The 24,310-nt window shown below is 45.0% G+C and overlaps 1 protein-coding gene across 1 annotated transcript in view; it reads left to right on the top strand.

Moving 5' to 3' along the window:
* The window catches only part of LOC139583781 (cadherin-7-like), a 139,332-nt gene that overhangs the window by 49,447 nt on the left and 65,575 nt on the right, over positions 1-24,310 (top strand). Inside the window, exons 3-4 of the mRNA XM_071415229.1 lie at positions 3,939-4,233; positions 19,355-19,474. Of these exons, the coding sequence (XP_071271330.1) occupies positions 3,939-4,233; positions 19,355-19,474 (415 nt within the window). The remainder of the gene's footprint in view (positions 1-3,938; positions 4,234-19,354; positions 19,475-24,310) is intronic.

The raw sequence follows: 24,310 nt of genomic DNA, 5'->3' as shown, positions 1-24,310 counted from the left end.
CACATAAATTTACAGAAATACTCATAATAAACATTGCTAAAAGATACAATTGTTATGCATGGAATTATAGATAAACTTCTCCTTAATGCAACCGCTGTGTCAGATTTCCCAAAAACTTTTCGGAAAAAGCACACCATGCAGTAATCTGAGTACGGCGCTCAGACACAAAAACAAGCCATACAGATACCCGCCATGTTGTGGAGTCAACAGAAGTCAGAAATAGCATTATAAATATTCACTTACCTTTGATGATCTTCATCAGAATACACTCCCAGGAAACCCAGTTCCACAAGAAATGTTTGTTTTGTTCGATAAAGTCCATAATTTATGTCCAAATACCTCCTTTTTGTTCGCGCGTTTAGTACACAAATCCAAACTCAGGAGTCACGGGCAAGTCCAGGCGAAAGTTCAGACGAAAAGTGATATTACAGTTCGTAAAAACATGTTAAAAGAAAGTATAGAATCAATCATTAGGATGTTTTTATCATAAATCTTCAATAATGTTTCAACCGGAGAATTCCTTTGTCTGTAGAAATGCAATGGAATGCAGCTAACTCTCACGGGAGCGCACAAGACTGAGCTCGTGGCACTCTGCCAGACCCCTGACTCAACCAGCTCTCATTCCCCCCTCCTTCACAGTAGAAGCATTAAACAAGGTTCTAAAGACTGTTGACATCTAGTGGAAGCCTTGGGAAGTGCAATATGACACCATAGACACTGTATATTCGATAGGCAATGACTTGAAAAACTACAACCTCAGATTTCCTAATTCCTGGTCGGATTTTTTCTCAGATTTTTGCCTGCCATATGAGTATTGTTATACTCACAGACATCATTCAAACAGTTTTAGAAACTTCAGAGTGTTTTCTATCCAAATATACTAATTATATGCATATTGTAGCTTTTAGGACTGAGTAGCAGGCAGTTTACTCTGGGCACCTTTTTATCCAAGCTACTCAATACTGCCCCCCAGTCCCAAAGAAGTTAAAATAATACAGATTAACATAATGGATCTGTCACGCTCGTCGTAAGAAGAGGACCAAAGCGCAGCGTGGTTTGAATACATTCTTCTATCTTTAATGAAGAACACTTAAACAAACTTACAAAACAAAACGAATAAGACGAACGTGACCGCTATATAAACAATGTGCTAACATGCAACATAACATAGACAATAACCCACAACCCACAATACAAAACAGGCTACCTAACTATGGTTCCCAATCAGAGACAACGCAAAACACCTGTCTCTGATTGAGAACCATATCAGGCCAAACACATAGAAATATACAAACCAGACATACAACATAGAATGCCCACACAGATCACACCCTGACCAACCAAAACATAAAACATATAAAGCAAACTATGGTCAGGGCGTGACAGTACCCCCCCCCCCCCCCCCAAGGTGCGGACACCGGCCGCAAAACCTGAACCTATAGGGGAGGGTCTGGGTGGGCATCTGTCCGCAGTGGCGGCTCTGGCGCTGGACGTGGCCCCCACTCCACCATAGTCAATACCCGCTTCCGTGGCCTCCTAGGAACGGCGACCCTCCTAAATGACCCCTCCGGACTGAGGGGCAACTCATGACTGAAGGGCAGCTCATGACTGAGGGGTAGCTCATGACTGAGGGGTAGCTCATGACTGAGGGGTAGCTCATTACTGAGGGGTGGCTCATGACTGACGGGCGGCTCATGACTGACGGGCGGCTCTGGCAGCTCCTGACTGGCGGGCGGCTCTGGCGGCTCCTGACTGGCGGGCGGCTCTGGCGGCTCCTGACTGGCGGGCGGCTCTGACGGCTCTTGACTGGCGGGCGGCTCCTGACTGGCTGGCGGCTCTGGCGGCTCCTGACTGGCGGGCGGCTCTGGCGGCTCCTGACTGGCGGGCGGCTCTGGCGGCTCCTGACTGGCGGGCGGCTCTGGCGGCTCCTGACTGGCGGGTGGCTCTGGCGGCTCCTGACTGACGGACGGCTCTAGCGGCGCTGGACAGACGGGCAGCTCAGACGGCGTTGGGCAGACGGGCAGCTCAGAGAGAGAGCGTCGTACTGGCAGCTCAGTCGTACTGACAGCTCAGTCGTACTGGCAGCTCAGACGGCGCTGGGCAGACGGGCAGCTCAGGCTTGCCGAGGCGCACCGTAGGCTTGGTGCGCGGTGCCGGAACTGGTGGTACCGGGCTGGGGACACGCACCACTGGGCGAGTGCGGGGAGCAGGAAAAGGGCATACTGGACCCTGGAGGCGCACAGTAAGCCTGGTCCGTGGTGCCAGAACTGGTGGTACCGGACTGGGGACACGCACCACTGGGCGAGTGCGGGGAGGAGGAACAGGGCTTACAGGGCTCTGGAGACGCACAGGAAGCCTGGTGCGTGGTGTTGGTACTGGATAGACCGGACTGTGAAGACGCACTGGAGGTCTCGAGCTAATGGCCTGCACAACCCGTCCTGGCTGGATGGTAACTCTAGCTCGGCACGTGCGGGGCGCAGGCACAGGACGCACTGGGCTGTGCAGACATACGGGAGACACAGTGCGCAACGCCGGCGCAGGATATCCTGGCCCGAGGAGACCCACTGGCTGTCTGGAGAGCAGGGCTGTCACCATCTTCCCTGGCTGGATCCTCACCCTAGCTCGGCAGATGCGGAGAGCTGGGATGTAGCGCACCGGGCTAAGCACGCGTACTGGAGACACCGTGCGTTCTACCGCATAACACGGTGCCTGACCAGTACGACGCTCTCTCTCTCTCCATAGTAAGCACGGGGAGTTGGCGCAGGTCTCTTACCTGGCTTCGCCACACTCCCCGTGTGTCTCCACCCAAGACATTTTTGGGGCTGCCTCTCGGGCTTCCTGCCGCCGTGCTCGTTTCGCCAACTCCATTCTCCTGTAACCCTCCTTGCACTGCTCCAGCGAATCCCAGGCGGGCTCCGGCACTCTCCCTGGGTCGAACGCCCACCTGTCTATCTCTTCCCAAGTTGTATAGTCCAGATTCTGCTCCCATGTCCAGAAATCCTGACATCGCTGCCTCTCCTGCTCCTGCCCGTTACCACGCTGCTTGGTCCTATTTTGGTGGGTTATTCTGTCACGCTCGTCGTAAGAAGCGGACCAAAGCGCAGCGTGGTTTGAATACCAGTATTGATTTCCCGGGTGGCGCAGTGGTCTAGGGCACTGCATCGCAGTGCTAGCTGCGCCACCAGAGTCTCTGGGTTCACGCCCAGGCTGGGCTGGGTTCGCGCCCAGGCTCTGTCGCAGCCGGCCGCAACCGGGAGATCCGTGGGGCGACGCACAATTGGCATAGCGTCGTCCGGGTTAGGGAGGGTTTGGCCGGTAGGGATATCCTTGTCTCAGTATGTAAAAAATTTAATAAAATGTATGCACTCTACTGTAAGTCGCTCTGGATAAGAGCGTATGCTCTTGGCCGGTAGGGATATCCTTGTCTCAGTATGTAAAAATGTAATAAAATGTATGCACTCTACTGTGAGTCGCTCTGGATAAGAGCGTCTGCTAAATGACTAAAATGTAAAATGTAAATGTAATACATTCTTCTATCTTTAATGAAGAACACTTAAACAAACTTACAAAACAAAACGAATAAGACGAACGTGACCGCTATATAAACAATATGCTAACATGCAACATAACATAGACAATAACCCACAACCCACAATACAAAACAGGCTACCTAAATATGGTTCCCAATCAGAGACAACGCAAAACACCTGTCTCTGATTGAGAACCATATCAGGCCAAACACATAGAAATATACAAACCAGACATACAACATAGAATGCCCACACAGATCACACCCTGACCAACCAAAACATAAAACATACAAATGGTCAGGGCGTGACAGTATTGATCATAATGGTGAAGTATATAATTGGATATGTTATTTAAAGTCACCAATCCTTCTGAATGTCTCCTATCCACTGACTGGTCTCTAATTACAGCTCCACTCAGACGTGGACAAAGGGGATGGCAAGGTGAAATACGTGCTTTCAGGAGAGGGCTCCACCTCCATCTTCACCATTGATGAGAACACGGGAGACATCCACGCCACCAAGCGCCTGGACCGGGAGGAGCAAGCCTATTACACGCTTCAGGCCCAGGCCGTGGACCGGATCACCAACATCCCTGTGGAGCCCAGGTCTGAGTTCCTGGTCAAGGTCCAGGACATCAATGACAATGAGCCCAAGTTCATGGACGGGCACTACATGGCCGGGGTACCGGAGATGTCAGCATTGGGTGAGCCTCTTTCTCTGCAACTCCCTCTGTTTGTTTGTCCTCTGTCCTCGTTTCTGTTGTATGTTGTCGGTCTCCCTCTCTCTCTCTTAATCTCACTCTATATCTCTCGCATCTACCCACCATAATCTTCCATATCCTTAATTTATCTCTCTCCCACTCTCATCTCTCTCACTTTGGATATTATTGATGAACACAGCCTAAGCTTCATTATAAACACGAAACTGAATCTGTGGCATTCATTTGCCTGTCAGGCTGTGCATGATATTCATAGACACAATTGTATTAGCAAGTCGTGAGGTAGATAAATGCTGAAGAGGGTCCTTATCCACACACAGAGGTTGTCTCTACAGTGTTAACTGTTGTGGTTTCAAAACACTGTCAAAAGCTCCAATATCTAATCTGACCCTCTACAAAGTAATCACTGCAACCGGTCAGTTCATTTAAGTGGTTCCCATTGTATTGCAGTTTGAATGGTGAAAGCGATGAAATACCTGCTTAGACAAACAAAGACACGAAACCCCAATGTAGAGCAATGAATCTAGCGAGTTCAGAGATGGCAGGTTATTCAAATCCAATGGGACATGTAACGGAGCACCTTCCGAGGTGTTTTGCCCCCGAAACAAAAGCGTACCACAAGGCGCTTGGGGACACCGTGAGCCAATCCTGTGTGAATGGAAAATAATAATTAAGCCTCCATTTCAAATTCATGTGACAATCTGCCAGGGAGAGGAATAACAGGCGCCAAATGCCAAGTGCCAGATAATGTCTTCCAATCTTCAGGGTTAAGTGATATGACAGCCGCAAGCACATACAGGCACATTATTCTCATCATGCAGATCCAGAGACAGGAGAACATTGCATCTACGTGTCTTTTCTTCCTCAGGCTGATAGGCATAGATGCAAACAAGTGGAGACATTGAGGTACAGTACAATTTCGTGTGAATAAAGTTGAAATAGAGCCTATGCTAGGTGTCTACTGGCAGTGGTAAGAGTATTTTCCAGGCCAATGCAGTGCTTTGCTCATAACATTCATAACATAGGTAGTGAGATCTCCTTAGGATTAGGCAGCCCTGAGTCAACGGGGGTACAGTACAGGGCTCTGACTTAAGGAAGTAGAGGGCTTACACTACAAGGGCTTGGTGTCTCGTGTCCAACGGGAGATAAGAGAGAGAGAGAGAGAGAGCATCTTAGCGCATCATCTGCAGTAAAGGATGAGCTCCCAGTTCCATACACACCGTGAACACAAGCACACCAATTCACACTCTGGTTTATTTACATCGCAGGGTTTTCATCTGAAGTTGTTAGAAAAGCATATGAACAATGCATCCCGCTCTTTGTAAATAGCTGCTCAGGGCAATTTACAGTGCAGTAAAATAATGGAGCCGGCCAAGCACCTCGTCCTCCATAACTCCTTTATAGATGTGTTTAAATCATTAATGGGCATAGACCGGCTACCCGTGATGAATGGGTTCAATTTAGGGGAAATCATTAATTTAATTAAAGTAATTAGGCTGCGGTTGCTAGTCCTTACACACGGTAGACCTTATGGCCCGGGGATCTGGGAAGACTTTGTCTTAATCACGCCTCTGGGATGTAAAATAAAAGACGAGGGGTTTGAGGACAGTTGGCCATGTGACAAGGCACAGGTCCCAGGTCTACATGGCAGACAGAGGTGCCGATGAGAGCTCACTACAAGGCATAGGGAATGTAATGTCAGATCAAGGCTTACCTAACGTAGCAGGCATTAAAAAAAAAACTGAAACTAGATACAAACTGGTCTTGATGCACTGTTCAAAGTAAATGTGGAGGAGTTAAGATGGAGTGTCGTCTTGTTAACGTCCTAAAGCAGAAGTTGCGTCACAGGCTCTCCTTCCATTTCCCCTGAAAACCGGAACATCCGGTTGTTGGGTGCATGGGTGAGGCTAGAACAAGTCTACCGCCTCATCAAAATGTCAGTAGGCTACAAATGAAATACATTATTATGAACTTCACATGATGGTGAAAGCGCAAGGTTATGAGCTTGATGCTCCATTCCCCAAAAATTGAGGGTCTTATTCTGGTGACGTGATGATCGATGCTTGGCTGTCATTTGACAAATTAAAATAATCTCGTATTTTTTGTCCATAATAGACTCATCATTATTCAACTCCTAGCCTACGAGGTCCTGCAAGATGCTTTTAGAGGCAAACACGCTCACACAGTTCTGGGTTGCTCATCTACAGAAGGAAGTGGTCTCCTGCCTGACTGAGAAAGCAGTAGATGCTCGGATCCAGTTTGGCACCACATACCTATGCGAGTCAGGGTTCTCAACTCTGGCCAACTTAAAAAACAAGTACAGAAACAGACTCAATGCTGAGCATGACCTCTGTGTTGCACTGTCAAAAGTCCAGAATAGACATGCTTGTTGAAAACGTCAACCTGTGTGATTTGATCAATCAGTGTTTTCCAGTTCAGAATAAACAAATATTTTAACAGCAACAGATCCAACTTAGACTTTCAACAGTACTTTCTACAGTAAGATGTGCAGTAGGCCTGATCATGTTTCATCTGCACTGTTCCAACCTAGACAGATATGTGTTTTTAATGGGGAAAAATAAACATGAATAGATATTTATATGGGTATTTCATTTCATTGTTATTTGTTTTTGTCGATATTGCATTTGTTCTAGGCATAAGGGTAATGAAATGTACTAATATTTTCGCATAGTTGCATATTTTCATAAGCTTGGGTCACAGGAAAACAGAATTTCTCATTTGGGTCCCAGGCTGAAAAAGTTTTTTAGGAACCCATGCTCAGAGCATTGCCAACTACCTATGGCCTCAAAGCACAGCAGGGCAATTATGGGTTTGTCTTTGTTTGAATTGTGTCATTCATATTCACATGCCAATTACAAATAAAGTCGAACTCGTCTCCAAGCAATAACCCCTGCTTATCTCAAATAGAGGGGAGCAGGTGTGAACGTGTATGAATATTATCAACTTAATCATGTGTGCCAATTTTGAGTACTCATCAAGGCATTGCAAAGTTGGTCGGCTTACACGGCAGGTTTGAATATTGCGTTTTTAATAGGTTATCATCAGTGATACCCACACTCAAATCCATTTTGTATAAGAGACGAACAGAAGTACTACAAACGTTTCTTGACACTGTCGTACTTTGCAGTTTATGTTACATTTGTCAGGATGACGTACAATACGCTTACCTGTTGAACTTTTGAACTTTTACATTTTCACACTCGTAAAAATTGGCCTGTATGGATAAGGCCAAATGTAAATGTTTCTAACAGTGTAATGCTCTAGGTGTCGGGGTGTGTGTGGAATCAGACGCAGGAACAGCAGAGCTTCAATACGTTGAGTTTAATTCCCAACCCGTAAACCAAAAATGTCCAAACCGGACTACTGGGTGTCAAATAAACACCTGTCTTCAAACATGAAGACAAAACCATTACACAAACACGAACCACTCCCGAAATCCAAAGAAACAGACGAACAATCCCGCACAAAGAAGCAGACAGGCTGGCTGACTAATAAAGCCACCCTGATTGCCAATTCCCTCAAACCAGGTGATACACATAAACACATAAGGAGGGGGAGGAAAAAGAGTCAGTAGCAGCTAGTAGGCCGGTGACGACGACCGCCGAGCGCCACCCGAACGGGAAGGAGAGCCTGCCTCGGTTGAAGTCGTGACAGTACCCCCCCTCTGACGCGCGGCTCCCGCAGCGCGCCGACACCGGCCTCGAGGTCGACCCGGAGGACGAGGCGCAGGGCGCTCCGGATGGAGGCGATGGAAATCCTTTACCATAGATGGATCCAACATGTCCTCCACTGGTACCCAGCACCTCTCCTCCGGACCGTACCCCTCCCAGTCCACGAGGTACTGCAGGCCCCTCGCCCGGCGTCTCGAGTCCAGAATGGCCCGTATCGTGTACGCCGGGGACCCCTCGATGTCCAGAGGGGGAGGAGGGACCTCCAGTACCTCACCGTCCTGCAGGGGACCAGCTACCACCGGCCTGAGGAGAGACACATGAAACGAGGGGTTAATACGATAATAGGAAGGGAGTTTTAATCGATAACACACCTCGTTTATTCTCCTCAGGACTTTGAATGGCCCTACACACTGCGGCCTCAGCTTCCGGCAGGGCAAGCGGAGGGGTAGGTTTCGGGTCGAGAGCCAGACCCTTTCCCCCGGTACAAACACGGGGGCCTCACTGCGGTGGCGGTCAGCGCTCCTCTTCTGCCTTCCAGTAGCTTGTTGAAGGGACTCCCGGACGGCCCTCCAGGTCTCCTTGGAGCGCTGTACCCACTCCTCCACCGCAGGAGCCTCGGTCTGGCTCGGATGCCATGGTGCCAGGACCGGCTGGTACCCCAACACACACTGAAAGGGGGACACATTAGTAGAGGAGTGGCGTAGTGAGTTCTGGGCCATCTCAGCCCAGGGAATGTATCTCGCCCACTCCCCTGGCCGGTCCTGACAATACGACCGCAGAAACCTACCCACCTCCTGGTTCACTCTCTCCACCTGCCCATTACTCTCGGGGTGATACCCGGAAGTCAGGCTGACCGTGACCCCCAGACGCTCCATGAACGCTCTCCACACTCGGGACGTGAACTGGGGGCCCCGATCAGAAACAATATCCTCCGGCACCCCGTAGTGCCTGGAAGACGTGAGTGAATAAGGCCTCCGCAGTCTGTAGGGCAGTAGGGATACCGGGCAACGGGAGGAGACGGCAGGACTTAGAAAACCGATCCACAATTACCAGAACCGTAGTGTTTCCCTGAGAGGGAGGCAGATCGGTCAGGAAGTCTACAGACAGATGAGACCATGGCCGTTGTGGAACGGGGAGGGGTTGCAACTTCCCTCGAGGAAGGTGCCTAGGAGCCTTACTCTGAGCGCATACCGAACAGGAGGAGACATAAACCCTAACGTCTCGAGCTAAGGTAGGCCACCAATACCTCCCCCGAAGGCTCCCCACTGTCCTCGTCACCCCAGGGTGACCCGAGGAGGGTAGGACATGAGCCCACCGAATCAGGCGGTCCCGAACACCAAGCGGTACGTACTTACGGCCCGCCGGACACTGAGGAGGCGCGGGTTCCGCCCGTAGCGCCCGCTCGATGTCCGAGTCCACCTCCCATACCACTGGCGCGATCAGCCTCGAGGCGGGGATGATGGGAGTGGGTTCAGTGGTCCTCTCCTCCGTGTCGTAAAGGCGGGACAGTGCGTCTGCCTTTACGTTTTTTGAACCGGGTCTATAGGACAACGTGTACCTAAACCGGGTGAAAAACATGGCCCACCTTGCCTGACGTGGGTTCAGTCTCCGAGCTGCCCGAATATACTCCAGATTCTGGTGGTCGGTCCAGATGAGAAAAGGGTGCTTAGCCCCCTCAAGCCAGTGTCTCCACACCTTCAGAGCCCTGACCACCGCTAACAACTCCCGATCCCCCACATCATAGTTACGCTCCGCTGCACTGAGCTTACTAGAGAAGAAAGCGCAGGGGCGGAGTTTTGGTGGCGCACCCGAGCGCTGTGATAGCACGGCACCCACCCCAGCCTCGGAAGCGTCCACCTCCACTATGAATGCTAAAGAGGGATCCGGATGCGCCAACACGGGAGCCTCCGTGAACAGAGCCTTCAACCTGTTGAAAGCTCCGTCCGCCGGCGCTGACCACCGCAACCTCACCGGACCCCCCCTCAGCAGTGAGGTAATGGGAGCCGCTACCTGGCCAAAACCCCGGATAAATCTCCGGTAGTAGTTGGCAAAACCCAAAAACCGCTGCACCTCTTTTACCGTGGTCGGAGTCGGCCAATTACGCACGGCCTTTATGCGGTCACTCTCCACCACCACCCCCGAGGTGGAAATGCGATAACCCAGGAAGGAGACGGCTTGTTTGGAAAACACACACTTCTCAGCCTTGACGTATAAGTCATGCTCCAGCAGTCTGCCAAGCACTTTGCGCACTAGAGATACATGCGCGGCGTGAGTAGTTGAGTAGATCAGAATGTCATCGATATACACAACTACCCCCTGCCCGTGCAGGTCCCTGAGAATGTCGTCTACAAAGGATTGGAACACGGCTGGAGCATTCTTTAACCCATACGGCATGACGCAGTACTCATAGTGGCCCGATGTGGTACTAAATGCGGTTTTCCACTCGTCTCCCTCCCGAATACGCACCAGGCTGTACGCGCTCCTGAGGTCCAGTTTTGTAAAGAACTGCGCTCCGTGAAATGATTCCACCGCCGAAGCGATGAGAGGTAGTGGGTAACTAAACCCCACCGTGATGGCATTTAGACCTCTATAATCAATACACAGACGCAAACCTCCCTCCTTTTTCTTCACAAAAAAGAAACTCGAGGAGACGGGTGAGATGGAGGGCCGAATGTACCCCTGTCCCAGAGATTCCGTGACATATGTCTCCATAGCCAACGTCTCCTCTTGGGACAAAGGGTACACGTGACTCTTAGGAAGCGCAGCGTTAACCTGGAGATCTATCGCACAATCCCTACCCGGTCGTTGTGGTGGTAATTTCGTCGCTTTCTTTTTACAGAAAGCGATTGCCAAATCGGCATACTCGGGGGGAATGCGCACCGTGGAACCCTGGTCTGGACTCTCCACCGACGTGGCACCAATGGAAACTCCCAGACACCTTCCAGAACACTCCTCTGACCACCCCTGGAGAACCCCCTGTCTCCACGAAATATTGGGATTGTGCCGGGCCAACCAGGGAATACCCAGCACCACTGGAAACGCAGGCGAATCGATAATGTATAGACTGATACGTTCCCTATGATTCCCCTGCGTCACCATGTCCAGGGGAACTGTGGCCTCCCTGACCACCCCTGACCCTAATGGCCGGCTATCTAGGGAGTGCACGGGAAAGGGAGAATCTATCGGCACAAGCGGAACGCCCAACTCTCGGGCGAGTCCGCGATCCATAAAGTTCCCAGCTGCACCTGAATCGACTAGTGCCCTATGCTGAGAAGAGGGGGAAAAATCAAGGAAAAAAATTGAGACAAACATGTGACCGACAGGAGGTTCTGAGTGAGTTTGGTGCTGACTCACCTGGGGTGATCGAGAAGCGTCCCGCCTGACATCTCGACTCCCAGACAGACCCCCCCAGCACCGATCGGCCGTGTGTCCTCTCCGACCACAGTTGGTGCAGGGGAGGCCTCGCCCTCCGATACCCCTAGGCGCGGCCCCTCCCAACTCCATCGGGATGGGAGCCGGGGCGCTGGGTGGTGGAACGCACAGGACCCTCTCCGAACGCCCGCGGGCAGCCAGCAGATTGTCCAGTCGGATGGACATGTCGATAAGCTCATCCAACGACAGAGCGATGTCCCGACACGCTAGCTCCCTACGGACGTCCTCCCGGAGACTACACCGGTAGTGGTCAATAAGGGCCCTGTCGTTACACCCTGATCCCGCGGCCAAGGTCCGGAACTCCAGCGCGAAATCCTGTGCGCTCCTCCTCTCCTGCCTTAGATGAAATAGTCTCTCACCCGCCGCTCGGCCGTCTGTGGGGTGGTCGAACACGGCACGAAAACGACGGGTAAACTCCGGGTAGTACTCCTTCGCGGAGTCCGGGCCATTCCAGACTGCGTTGGCCCACTCCAGAGCACGACCCGTTAGGCAGGAGACGAGGACACTCACCCTCTCCGCTCCCGAGGGAGTGGGGCGAACAGTGGCCAGGTATAGCTCCAGTTGGAGTAAAAGCCCCTGACAACCTGCCGCTGTTCCATCATAATCCCTCGGGAGCGTAAGACGGAGCGCGCTGGAGCCGGGGGATGGAGAATCCTGGGGAGGGGGAGCCGAAGGTGGAGAGAGGAGCCCACTCCTCTCCCATCGCTCCATTCTCTCCATCATTTGATCCATGGCGGATCCGATCCGATGGAGGACGGTGGTGTGGTGGAGAACCCGTTCCTCCATCGATGGGAGAGGGTTAGCTGCTGCTCCTGCTGACTCCATGTATTCTGTAATGCTCTAGGTGTCGGGGTGTGTGTGGAATCAGACGCAGGAACAGCAGAGCTTCAATACGTTGAGTTTAATTCCCAACCCGTAAACCAAAAATGTCCAAACCGGACTACTGGGTGTCAAATAAACACCTGTCTTCAAACATGAAGACAAAACCATTACACAAACACGAACCACTCCCGAAATCCAAAGAAACAGACGAACAATCCCGCACAAAGAAGCAGACAGGCTGGCTGACTAATAAAGCCACCCTGATTGCCAATTCCCTCAAACCAGGTGATACACATAAACACATAAGGAGGGGGAGGAAAAAGAGTCAGTAGCAGCTAGTAGGCCGGTGACGACGACCGCCGAGCGCCACCCGAACGGGAAGGAGAGCCTGCCTCGGTTGAAGTCGTGACAAACAGAAGAACTATAAAGAGCATATGCATCACCATGGTAGCAATTGAAAGAGAACACTTTGGAGATTATGGGCAAATTATCAGACCAAAAAGTGAGGACACAACAGTTCACCTGACAAGACACTATACTTTTCACAGCATTTGTCAATAATGAAATCTGAAAATACTCTGGATACATTCAGTAACATAATAAGAATATTCAAATATTGAAATGTTGAAGTAGGTGCATTATAAGAAAAAACGATGACAAGGGTTTGAGTGAGAGGTCTAACTGGTGTCTCCAAACGGACACACACCTTTCCAAACTGTGCACTGTTCCTAAATCATTTCAATGCACTTTTATGACTCAAGGAAAGAGCCTTCCACCATAAGATGCTTTTTCGAGCTCTCCTAGCTTTGCCATTGAGGAACTGAAGCATAAACACTTTTAGTTTTATGTTTGGAACATAGCCCTGCGTCCCAACCATCACACAATTACTGTCGTTTACTCAATCCAAAAATGCACCATTATAAATCTCAGTCTAGGTCCGATGGGCATTATTTGAAAGCGTATTCTATTGCCAACATGGTTAGTAAAGTTATAAAATATGATCTCAGTGTTTGTCTGAAGTGCCTTTTGAAAGCCTAACATATTGTCCTTTTTGTGCGTGTTCCACGGCAAATATTCTTCACAATAAGACAAACATAGGCTACTCAAAGATAGCACAGTATGAAGATAGGCAGAAACTGCTTCTCCCAATACAAATCCCTGATCACACTTGTAGGTGATGTCATGGCGACATTGGCTAGCTAAGCTGTGTAGAAACAGCCAATGTCATTGGGTCTAACGGTCGTCTCGTGCCAAACTGCGCATCAAAGACAAAGACACACATTTGATATAAAGTGTTTTTTGACTAAAATAAAACATGTCAGTTTGTTACTTTGATGAGGTTGGAGTAATAACATGTTCAACTACCTAAAGAAACGTGTCACTTCTCTCATTGACTTCTCAAACCCCTCCCTGGCCTGTTTGGTCTGTTTCACAAGCGTTCCCAGAAGTCTGATGATGTTGCCCCTATTTATAATAAATAGCGGTATTTATTATTACATTTACATTACATTACATTTAAGTCATTTAGCAGACGCTCTTATCCAGAGCGACTTACAAATTGGTGCATTCACCTTATGATATCCAGTGGAACAACCACTTTACAATAGTGCATCTAACTCTTTTAAGGGGGGGGGGGGGGGGGTTAGAAGGATTACTTTATCCTATCCTAGGTATTCCTTAAAGAGGTGGGGTTTCAGGTGTCTCCGGAAGGTGGTGATTGACTCCGCTGACCTGGCGTCGTGAGGGAGTTTGTTCCACCATTGGGGTGCCAGAGCAGCGAACAGTTTTGACTGGGCTGAGCGGGAACTGTACTTCCTCAGAGGTAGGGAGGCGAGCAGGCCAGAGGTGGATGAACGCAGTGCCCTTGTTTGGGTGTAGGGCCTGATCAGAGCCTGAAGGTACGGAGGTGCCGTTCCCCTCACAGCTCCGTAGAAGTTCTCAGAGAAGTAATTATTATAATCCTCAACGTCTCATCTTTCAGAACACATCGACTCCTCTCGATTTACAGTATTTCCCTCACTCAGACAACAAATGTGCAAAAGTAGCCCAATTAGCGGGAGGTATGGGGGCATCTTCTTGCTGCGCGCGGTGCTCAAGTTCATAACAGCTGTCTGTCAGAACCCATACAGCGCTGTGAAGTGGAGAACCGGAGCTGTGACATCATGTATAGCATGTTACCTACCAGCCACTGCATTCCAATGTTGGCCCTTATCAATGCCAAAATCTGCCATTTTCAACCTGTATAGGGGATGACAGGGGCTGTGTGTGGAAAGGGATACGCTTTGGTGGTTAAAGTTAGCTTTAATCCTCAGTATATGTTACGTTATGTATTTTTTGTGTTATCTGTGATCGTTTTGTTTGTCTTGTCATTGCAAGTATTCAAGTATTGAGATAAACTTTTGTTATTGACCAAATACTAATTTTCCACCATAATTTGCAAATAAATTCATAAAAAATCCTACAATGTGATTTTCTGGATTTTTTTTCTCATTTTGTCTGTCATAGTTGAAGTGTACCTATGATGAAAATTACAGGCCTCTCTCATCTTTTTAAGTGGGAGAACTTGCACAATTGGTGGCTGACTAAATACTTTTTTGCCCCACTGTATATGCAGGACCCAGCTGTAAAAGAGACCTTGGTCTGTCTGTGTTCATTGTTTAAATAAAAGTATAATAAAGTAGATGCCTCAGAGAAGTCAATACTTATCTTCTAAGTCTACACGTTGCAAGCCAAGGCAATGCAAAACAAAAAGCTTACAGTTTGAACATTGGAATCATGTTTACTTGGAGATGAGTAATCATGGTAGCAGTTGGATCTGGTCTTGTGTCTGTAAAGTTTTGATGAATACCTGTCTGCCATCTAAATTACACATGCTATATTTATTTTCATTACTGTCAGATGACAATCGCTCACCCTGAGATGTAGAATTGATTAGTAACCCCTGTTTTGTATATCTTCACTGGAAATAAATGAAAATATGAGAATTTGAATTTGAATTTGATACATTCTGATGTGAAGTTGTTTATCTGTTTTGGACAGCCACTCTTGAAGGCTAGCTATTCTTATTTGGGACCTTGACAGCTGTAAATATCGATGTAAATACAGAGTTTCGCAACCAATTTCCTCTATCCTGGGTATCACTGAAGATACACCACAGAAAACACAAAATAGAAATCTGAAAGATCCCTTTTACACATTAGAACCATTATTGAGGGATAAACTAAATCAGTTTCAGCCTACTGCTACCCTGCAGTGATCAGAGATTGGAATGCACAAAACTCTTTAACGTAGTGGCATTGATTGACCTTGGTTGTTTTAATGTTGTAATATAACCTGCCATGAATAAGAGGTGATGATATAATCTTGGGTGTCCGCATAGAACTTCTCGCCATTTTCTATTATATTGCTCAAATTCAGGGCCAGTGCTTGTTTATTCTGGTTTATGATGGAAATAGGGCGGTCTAATCTTCAATTTCCATGATCAGTTCATTCTACAAGAGCCCGTAAAATACGGTTCGTGCAAGAAAGTGGGCTTATTATAATGCTGCTAAATAAAATATAACCTGCTCTGTAAGACAGCACTTTCCTTTATGTGCTACAATATGGGCCTAAAATACCGCCAGAGCTGCAAGGCTATTAACGCAAAGTCTGAGCCTTCATTTTCTTGATTCTCACACAAATATTTGAATTTAATATAACATTTTATTCGGTGTGTATTTTTCTTTGTAATAAATTCAATAAAAAAGAATGGCAGTGGCTCTCCATTGAGGCCAAGTTGTTCTGCATGTCATATTACTTGGTTTTGTAGGTTACAGATAAAACTCTGGTCTCTATCAGCGGCCAGATGATAGTTCACAACAGAACAATAGAGGTAAATGGTGATTACTGGACCTTTGTGCTTTGATACTCAGGTGGCGTCCCTTGACCAGTAAGGAAGAGGCAAACTTCTTTAGGAAATATGGAGCATCAACATGCTAACAGTGTCATTACAATCACTTTCAAATCAAATGCATTGTGTTAGTTCTAAGAATGGGTATATGTATTTTTCAACCTTTATTCAAGCATTATTCATAGGTATTTCAATCATAGTCATCACAGTACATTCACATTCAAATAAATAGCCATGCACTTTCCTTCACAGTAATATACTATATGCTGTTTCTAACCAGTACCTTTCGCAGGTTTCTACAAACAAAAGTTGCACCTTAAATGTAACAAACTATCCTGATAACAAGTGGCAACCGTATGAACTTGTAGAATGGTACACAAAAATAAAGGTGCAAGTTGGAACCAAATAAGGTTCTTGAGAGCAATGCCATAGGGGAGCCATTATACAGTCTCTGAAAACACAAAAATGGGATGATGAGTCTTTGAAGAACCATATAAAAATCCCAAACCAGAAATGTCCCTCTATCACCGGAATTAAATAGACCTGCTGTAGGGTTAAGACTTATTTGCATATGTGACCGATCGTCTCGATTCAGTCTAATGTAGCAACATTTGAAATTGTGGTTTTTACATTGGATAACGGTGCTACAAAACGTTATATCATACACTGCAATTGAGGAACAATGGGAAAGTCATTCTTCTTTGAAATCTGAATAACTTGTAACCCCACTTTTGAGAAAATGGCCCTGGAATGTTTAGGTGTATCTACTGGAGAGCTTTTTTTGGTCTACACCCATTCAGCATCATTCACACCCTCTTAAGCCTTAGCCCCACACATCTCTTTAAGGATTCACATGTGAGGCCATGAGGTAAACACACGCTATATAAAATAAAATCGATGTTTACTTGTCACATGCACCAGATAAAAAAATATATAAAATGGATTTAGCTTCTTATGGATCAGTGGGACACTCGACAACTTCCGGTGAAATTGCAGAGCGCCAAATTCAAATTAAATTACTATAAATATTTAACTTTCATGAAATCACAAGTGCAATACATCAAAATAAAGCTTAACTTGTTGTTAATCCAGCCGCTGTCAGATTTCAAAAAGGCTTTGCGGCGAAAGCAAACCATGCGATTATCTGAGGAAAGCGCTCAGCAGACAAAACATTACATACCAGCCAAGTAGACTAGTCACAAAAGTCAGAAATAGCAATAAAATGAATCACTTACCATTGATGATCTTTGTATGGTTGCACTCAGAAGACTCCCAGTTACAAAATAAATGTTTGTTTTGTTTGATAAAGTCCCTCTTTATATCCAAAAACCTCCATTTTGTTGGCGCGTTTTGTTCAGTAATCCCATGGCTCAAATGCGGTCACAAGATGCAGGCGAAAATTCTGAATAGTATCCGTAAAGTTCGTAGAAACATGTCAAACGATGTTTATAATCAATCCTCAGGTTGTTTTTAGCCTAAATAATCAATCATATTTCAACCAGACAATAGCGTCGTCATTATAAAAGAAAAACAATGAATGGCGCTCTCTAGGGATTGCGCACCAAACAGGTTGGGGACTTTCCACTGGCCTCTCAAAGAAACTGCTCATTCTCCCTAATTTTTCAGAATAAAGGCCTGAAACAATGTCTAAAGACTGTGCACAGCTAGTGGAAGCCATAGGGAACGCAATCTGAGTTATAACCATTTATATGGTGGATAGGCTTTCAATGGAAAAACACCCATTTCAAAATAATAGCACTTCCTGGATGGATTTTCCTCAGGTTTTTGCCTGTCATTTCAGTTCTGTTATACTCACAGACATGATTTTAACAGTTTTGGAAACTTTAGAGTGTTTTCTATCAAAATCTACCAAGTATATGCATATCCTAGCTTCTGAGCCTGAGTAGCAGGCAGTTTACTTTGGGCACGCTTTTCATCAAAATTCCGAATGCTGCCCCCTATCCTAAAAAACTTTTAACTAGGCAAGTCAGTTAAGAACAAATTCTTATTTACAATGACGGCCTAGGAACAGTGGGTTAACTGCCTTGTTCATGGGCAGAACGACAGATTTTTAGGCTTGTCAGCTTGGGGATTCAATCTAGAAACCTTTCGGTTACTGCCCCAAGGCTCTAACCACTAGGCTACCTGAAATGGATACTTGCATAGTAGCAATATCAAACAAAGAAAGTGTCCAGATATTTTTTTTAAATAAATATTTAATAATTATTAGATTACCCAACACACTTGTCTAAATTGATGGGTCATGTGAAGGAAATGCTATAACCACCCTCAGCCACATCTAGCGAAGTGGATGGGTCACTATTGTCTAAACATGTACACATGTTCATGAAAAACAATAGATGGCCGTAATCACCCCCAGACATACCCAGGCCCAATTGCTTCTGCCTAATTTAAGGCCCAGCCCGGCTTTGCCCGAAAACCAAAATCAGAAATAACTTCCTCCATTAGTAAATCCATTAGCTGCTGATCTCTGTCTGTCACTCACTCACTCCCTGAGTGTTGCTCGCTCTGCATGGGCTCTGCTCCTGGTAGCTCTGTGTCTGTGAGTATCCATACCAACGACTCCGCTTGGGCTGCTCGGCTCAATAACAAGACACGAGAGAGCAGTCAGCTGTTAGTACACACCATGTTATGATCTTACTCAGATATGACTGTACTGCCCAGCAAAGCATGAGCGAATTGCTCCGCTTCAACCATTTAAGAACCTTAATATGTTTCAGTGTACAGTACAAACACTGGTAACGGTGTATGGTATCCATAGGAAACAGTGTTGTGCAGCGTCTGTGGAAGAAGTCAGAGCACAGTTTATGCTTGAACATTTGGCGCCTGGGACGATTTAGACAAACATTTGAGTGCGTAGAGATCTAAACTCACTTTAACATGAAATCAGAGATCCAAATGTTAAATGCCATGGGTAAGACATTTCCTCTGAACTAAAAAACAAGCACCAAGGATTACTGGGCAGAAATGTGTTATTACAGTATGTATTGTTACAAACATATATATATATATATACAAACATATACATATATACATATACATATATACACATATATATAGAACATCCCTAATTGTAGCCCATATAGAATAAGTTGGGATTTTTACTGAATATATAACATTGACATTTGTAAGCTTTGTGGAAATGTTACAACATACTGTTGATGTGAGAGCTGTTTGTCTACAAATAGCTCTGGTGGACAAAAATGGCTGATGTTGTCTTGATAACTAATTGGATGCTGTCTGTCTACAGGAACAATGGTGGTCCAAGTGGCAGCCACAGACGCAGATGATCCCACATATGGGAACAGTGCCAGGGTGGTCTACAGCATCATCAGCGGACAACCCTACTTCTCAGTGGAACCAAAAACAGGTAGGCTGCTGACTGTTGGGAATAAGAATTGACCATGCAGTCTGGACTGGTCAGACATACTGTATGACTAAATGTTATTAACTTAAAGTCTAAGCCGTTGGTCTAACAAACACCACTGTAGCTTGGCGACCTTCCACTGCAGATGCGGAAGACCGACATAGGCAGATGCGGTGGATTAAGACACAGCCCATACAAAAACTGATATCTCCATCTTAAACTGACAGATTTGATGGGATTTTTTAAATATGTTACTTAGATTGATGCACAGGTGCATAAATATACTCCTAAGGATTTTTTATGTATTAAAAAAATATATGTGCTATACTATCAAACTGCTCAAATGCCTCACATGAAAATGTCAGTTTACATTGTAGCAGATACACATGGTAGCAGTATGTATGCTATCACACATAGATATTTACTTAGTGTAACATTTCTAGTGTTGATTCAGGTGTTAAATGAACTCTAAGAATTAAAGCTGCAATATGTAACTTTTTGGGGGCGACTAACCATATTCACATAGAAATGTGTGTTATAGATCTGTCACTCTCATTGAAGCAAGTCTATGAAGAGGTAGATCTGTTCTATAGCGCTATATCTATGCTTCCCTTAACTTCTCTAGGATAGGGGGCAGCATTTTCACGTTTGGATGAAAAGCATACCCAAATTCAACTGCCAGCTACTCATCCCCAGAAGATAAGATATGCATATCGTTAGTAGATTTTGATTGAAAACTCTCTGAAGTTTCTAAAACTGTTTGAATCATGTCTGTGAGTGTAACAGAACTTATTTAGCAGGCGAAACCCCGAGGACAAAACATTCAGATAATTTTTTTTGAGGTCACTCTCTTTTTAATGGATTTTCATTGGGAATACAGATTTCTAATTGACCTTCTTGCAGTCAGTTCCTACCGTTTCCACTGGATGTCAAAGTCTTTAGAAATTGGTTGAGGGTTTTTCCTTTGTGTAATGAAGAAGTACGGCCATTTTGAATCAGGGTCACTTGTTGTGTACTGTTTGTTAGAGGCGCATGACCAGAAAGCTAGCTACAGCTTGTTTTAATCCTGTATTGAACACAGATCATCCCGTCTTCAATTTTATCGATTATTTACGTAAAAAAATACCTAAAGTTGTATTACAAAAGTAGTTTGAAATGTTTTGGCAAAGTTTGTGTGATTTCATGAACGTTAGATTTTTATAGTAATTTATTTGAATTTGGCGCTCTGCATTTTACTTTAAGTTAAATTAAATTTTCTTGTCTTTTACTTTCGGTTTTGTACACCAGCTTAAAACAGCTAAAAATACAAGATTTTGTATACAGTATTTCAAAGCGATTTATACGGTACAATGATTCTCTACACTATACTTGCTTGTTTTGTCACAAACTGAAATTAAGCAAACTATTACAATTTTTGCAACCAGGAAATGGCTGAGCGATTTCTTCATAATGCATCTTTAAATTAGCACTCATTGGTGTAAAATAACCCCAGTGTTGGTGATAATAACCAGAGTTGAGTTGGGAGTGTTTTACCCTTGAGAGAAAAAAATATTCCCATCCAAACCATGCCGATCATTATTATATTTCCCAGCATGCTCTACTGTAGGTTGTTGTTTTTTGGAATGTTTTTATTATCTGTGTTTTTGTATGTACATTGATTACTCAATCAATCTTATGCTATCCAATCAGTTAGTTAGATTTATTGCACACATTACTGAAGTGGTTGTTCCAGTTTAAATGGTTTAGATAGTCTCCTTTATCACTGTTCACAATCTTTACAGCCATTCTGAATGCAGGTTGTGGGTGAATGAAAATTCCAGCTGTTCCTAACTCTGCCTGGATTCCAATAGCAATTCTGCTTAACTTTGTAAACCATCGTAATGTGACTTGTAGGCCTGATGTGGTCTGTAAACAATACGCTCCAGGCCATAGTATTACGGTAAAACTAGGTCTCAAAATAAGGCCTAATGAGATATGTAATGTATTGTCATAAAGAGTTACATTTGTATGATAATATTTACATAATAACTCACTAGATGAAGGCTAAATGACTGAAAATGTATGAATTCAACAACCATTTCTTTGTCACTAACAAATACAGTCATTGGTGGTAACTCTACAATTCACTCTTAAAGGCAAGGGACACTGGGAAATGATATTGGAGGTGTGGCTTAGTGGGGGCATGGCTTTCAGTTAGTTGTTTTTGGCCTCCTGTGAAAGTGGAAGTGTTGTACCAGTTTAGGTGGTCTATGCTTCTACATCAGCATTGTTTGCTGTTTGGAGTTTTAGGCTGGGCATCTGCTGATGTAAAAAGGGCTTTATAAATACATTTGATTGATTATGAGGTGTTATTGTAAAACCTGATTGTCTCAAACTATATACACTTCCTAGTGTTAAAACAACTTTATAAGGTGTTATTGCATAACACTAGAAGTGTCAGGTCCCTAACACTGACGAAGTGTAACAGCGTCAGCGCTAAGCACAATGTTAATTTAACACTGAAAAGTGTGGACCAATATATACTGTGACCCAGTGTTAAATTTAACACTGGCAGTGTTGATTCAATGCTGGAGAATTTGCTATCTACATTCTCTAAACTCAAGAATATATATTCGTTTTTTTTGTTTAATTCGACAGATATAAAGCAATGGAACTGCATAACAATGCTGGGATGTGAAGTAGTTGTTCTGACTCTTGGGGTGCTTCGTTGGAGGGTACAGCTGTTGTCCTCGGCTACAGCTAGCTAGTTGGCTCATTAGCCACCGCCCCACTGTGGGGGACGCTAGCCTCATGCAAAGCACTCTGGGAAGAAAACAGAACATTGGGCGTAGTTCCATTATTTTTGGCTTATCATCTTTTTCTTCCTGCAACACATCCAGGGGAGATTTGCTTACATGCTGAGGTTTTATAAGTCAGACAGACTTATAGACAATAAGTGAACTCACTGACTTATTAAAAGTTAACTTATCTATTTCTTGAATAAACAGTCCTCTTATTACAGAGTCCATGAGACTGGGTGGGCAAGTAGCATCAAGTCAGTCCCCTGATTCAACACCATATGCGTTTCAGGAAGTTCAGACGAGCAGACATTGGAAGCATTTTCATGCTGTGAAGCCTAGCACATTAGTCTGTGCGGGGAACAAGATTGATGGAAATTTGACTACTTGAATGCGTCTTTGTTAGTGGAATTAAATAATTCCTCTAATGTACTCATTAATTAAATTCAATCTGTCTATTTATAAGAATTTGTAAGATACTTATTAACATAAAATAGACAGGATACAGTCTTATTATAATTAGATAATAGTATTTATTCTCGGAGCACGCTACCATTTGACCATAAACAACAGGTTTATATACAAGATATGACGTCATAGGTTACAGAATAAATCTCCTTGTCCTGACAAATAGAAAACAGGTTCAAAAGTTCATTCCAACTTCCCAGCGCACACACATGACACACAATATAATCTATTCTCCTGAAGGCTCACTATAATTTATTACCACTTTAGCAGACAACTCAAGATAATGGAAGACCTAAAAAGTTACCCACAGGCTTATCTAAACATCTCAGGGCTAAGTTGGGTCAGTTCAACCATAGTTTAACAACCCTTTCTGCTTATTTTATAACCCACAACACAAATCTCTTTTCACCAGGCGTGCAGAGTTCAATTAGTTATAGTTTTATCTAAAGCTAGAAATTGTTTTAATTATTTATTAACAAAATTCCTAACAGTCTTCAAAATGATCTTTAACAAAGTTAGCGAGACTACTTCAGCTCCGCAATAAGTCTCAACTGAGAATTTGTGACATCAATACTAATCAGAGTGAGAGCCGACATTTGCTTAAAAATGTCTAAGCAGCATGTCTACCCCATAAAGGCTCATTACTCTGTCTGCATAGTTATTTTTACTAAAGACTCATCCAGTTCAAGGAATGGAGCCCACACGCAAGCCATGATGTGTGTTTCATTACCTAAGAAGGCTCTTGAAATTTGATCTTTCTTATTGTTTGAAGCGGTTGGGATTACTGAAGTGGCTACATACTTTAGAAAGTGCAATGAAGAAAGAGTACTCTTCAGGTGATGTAATAGTGCTCTTTGACTTCCTGGAAAGCCAGAACAGACTATGTTTCATGTTTTTGCTGTGGATACTTCTGTGAAAATTTATTTTGAGTGGCACCTTAACTTTAGCATATTTGAACAGAATTTGTATGCACTTTACATGTGCAGACACAACATGGAAGAAATACAGTACATACTGCAAAGCTAAATCAAACAAATTGTGTCTGGCACAGGAAACAAGAACATTGATTTACAATACATTTAAATGAGGCTACCTGTGAAGAAAAGACCAGAGGTGAATGCTGTTTCTATGACTGCAAACTACTAATTAGACTAATTCATTGAAAAAAGCTGTGCCTTAGCGAAGGGGTGACTTTGACAAAGTGCTCGGGCTGAAATGCACTCCTTGAGCTCGGGCTACACAGTAATACTGCACCACCAGCGATTAAGTGGTTGAGGAATAGTGGTCAGGGAGGTGGACAACGTCAAATGTGACTTGGAGGGTTTGAATCCTGGCTCACTTTGGTCAGGCAAGTCCCTATACTGGGAGTCTTTAATCGCAAATTGAATCCGCAAGGTGCCCTTGGGGAAAAAAAGTGCTTAATCCTGAATAGCTTCAATAATTTTCAAGCTGTAAATGTAATGCATCATGTTGGCAAAATACATAAATTGCTGTGGGTGACAGTGGCCTATTAAGCCTCCATTTTGTAATGTTGCTCAGGAAATAGGGCACTTGAGTTTGAAGGTGAAATCAAAATGTGGTGCACTGCTAGGCG

The sequence above is a fragment of the Salvelinus alpinus genome, chromosome 8, assembly GCF_045679555.1.
Source record: "Salvelinus alpinus chromosome 8, SLU_Salpinus.1, whole genome shotgun sequence".
In the NCBI taxonomy this organism is placed as follows: Eukaryota; Metazoa; Chordata; class Actinopteri; order Salmoniformes; family Salmonidae; genus Salvelinus; species Salvelinus alpinus.
The sequence above is the reverse complement of the archived record's forward strand: the minus strand, read 5'-3'. Positions and strand labels throughout refer to the sequence as shown.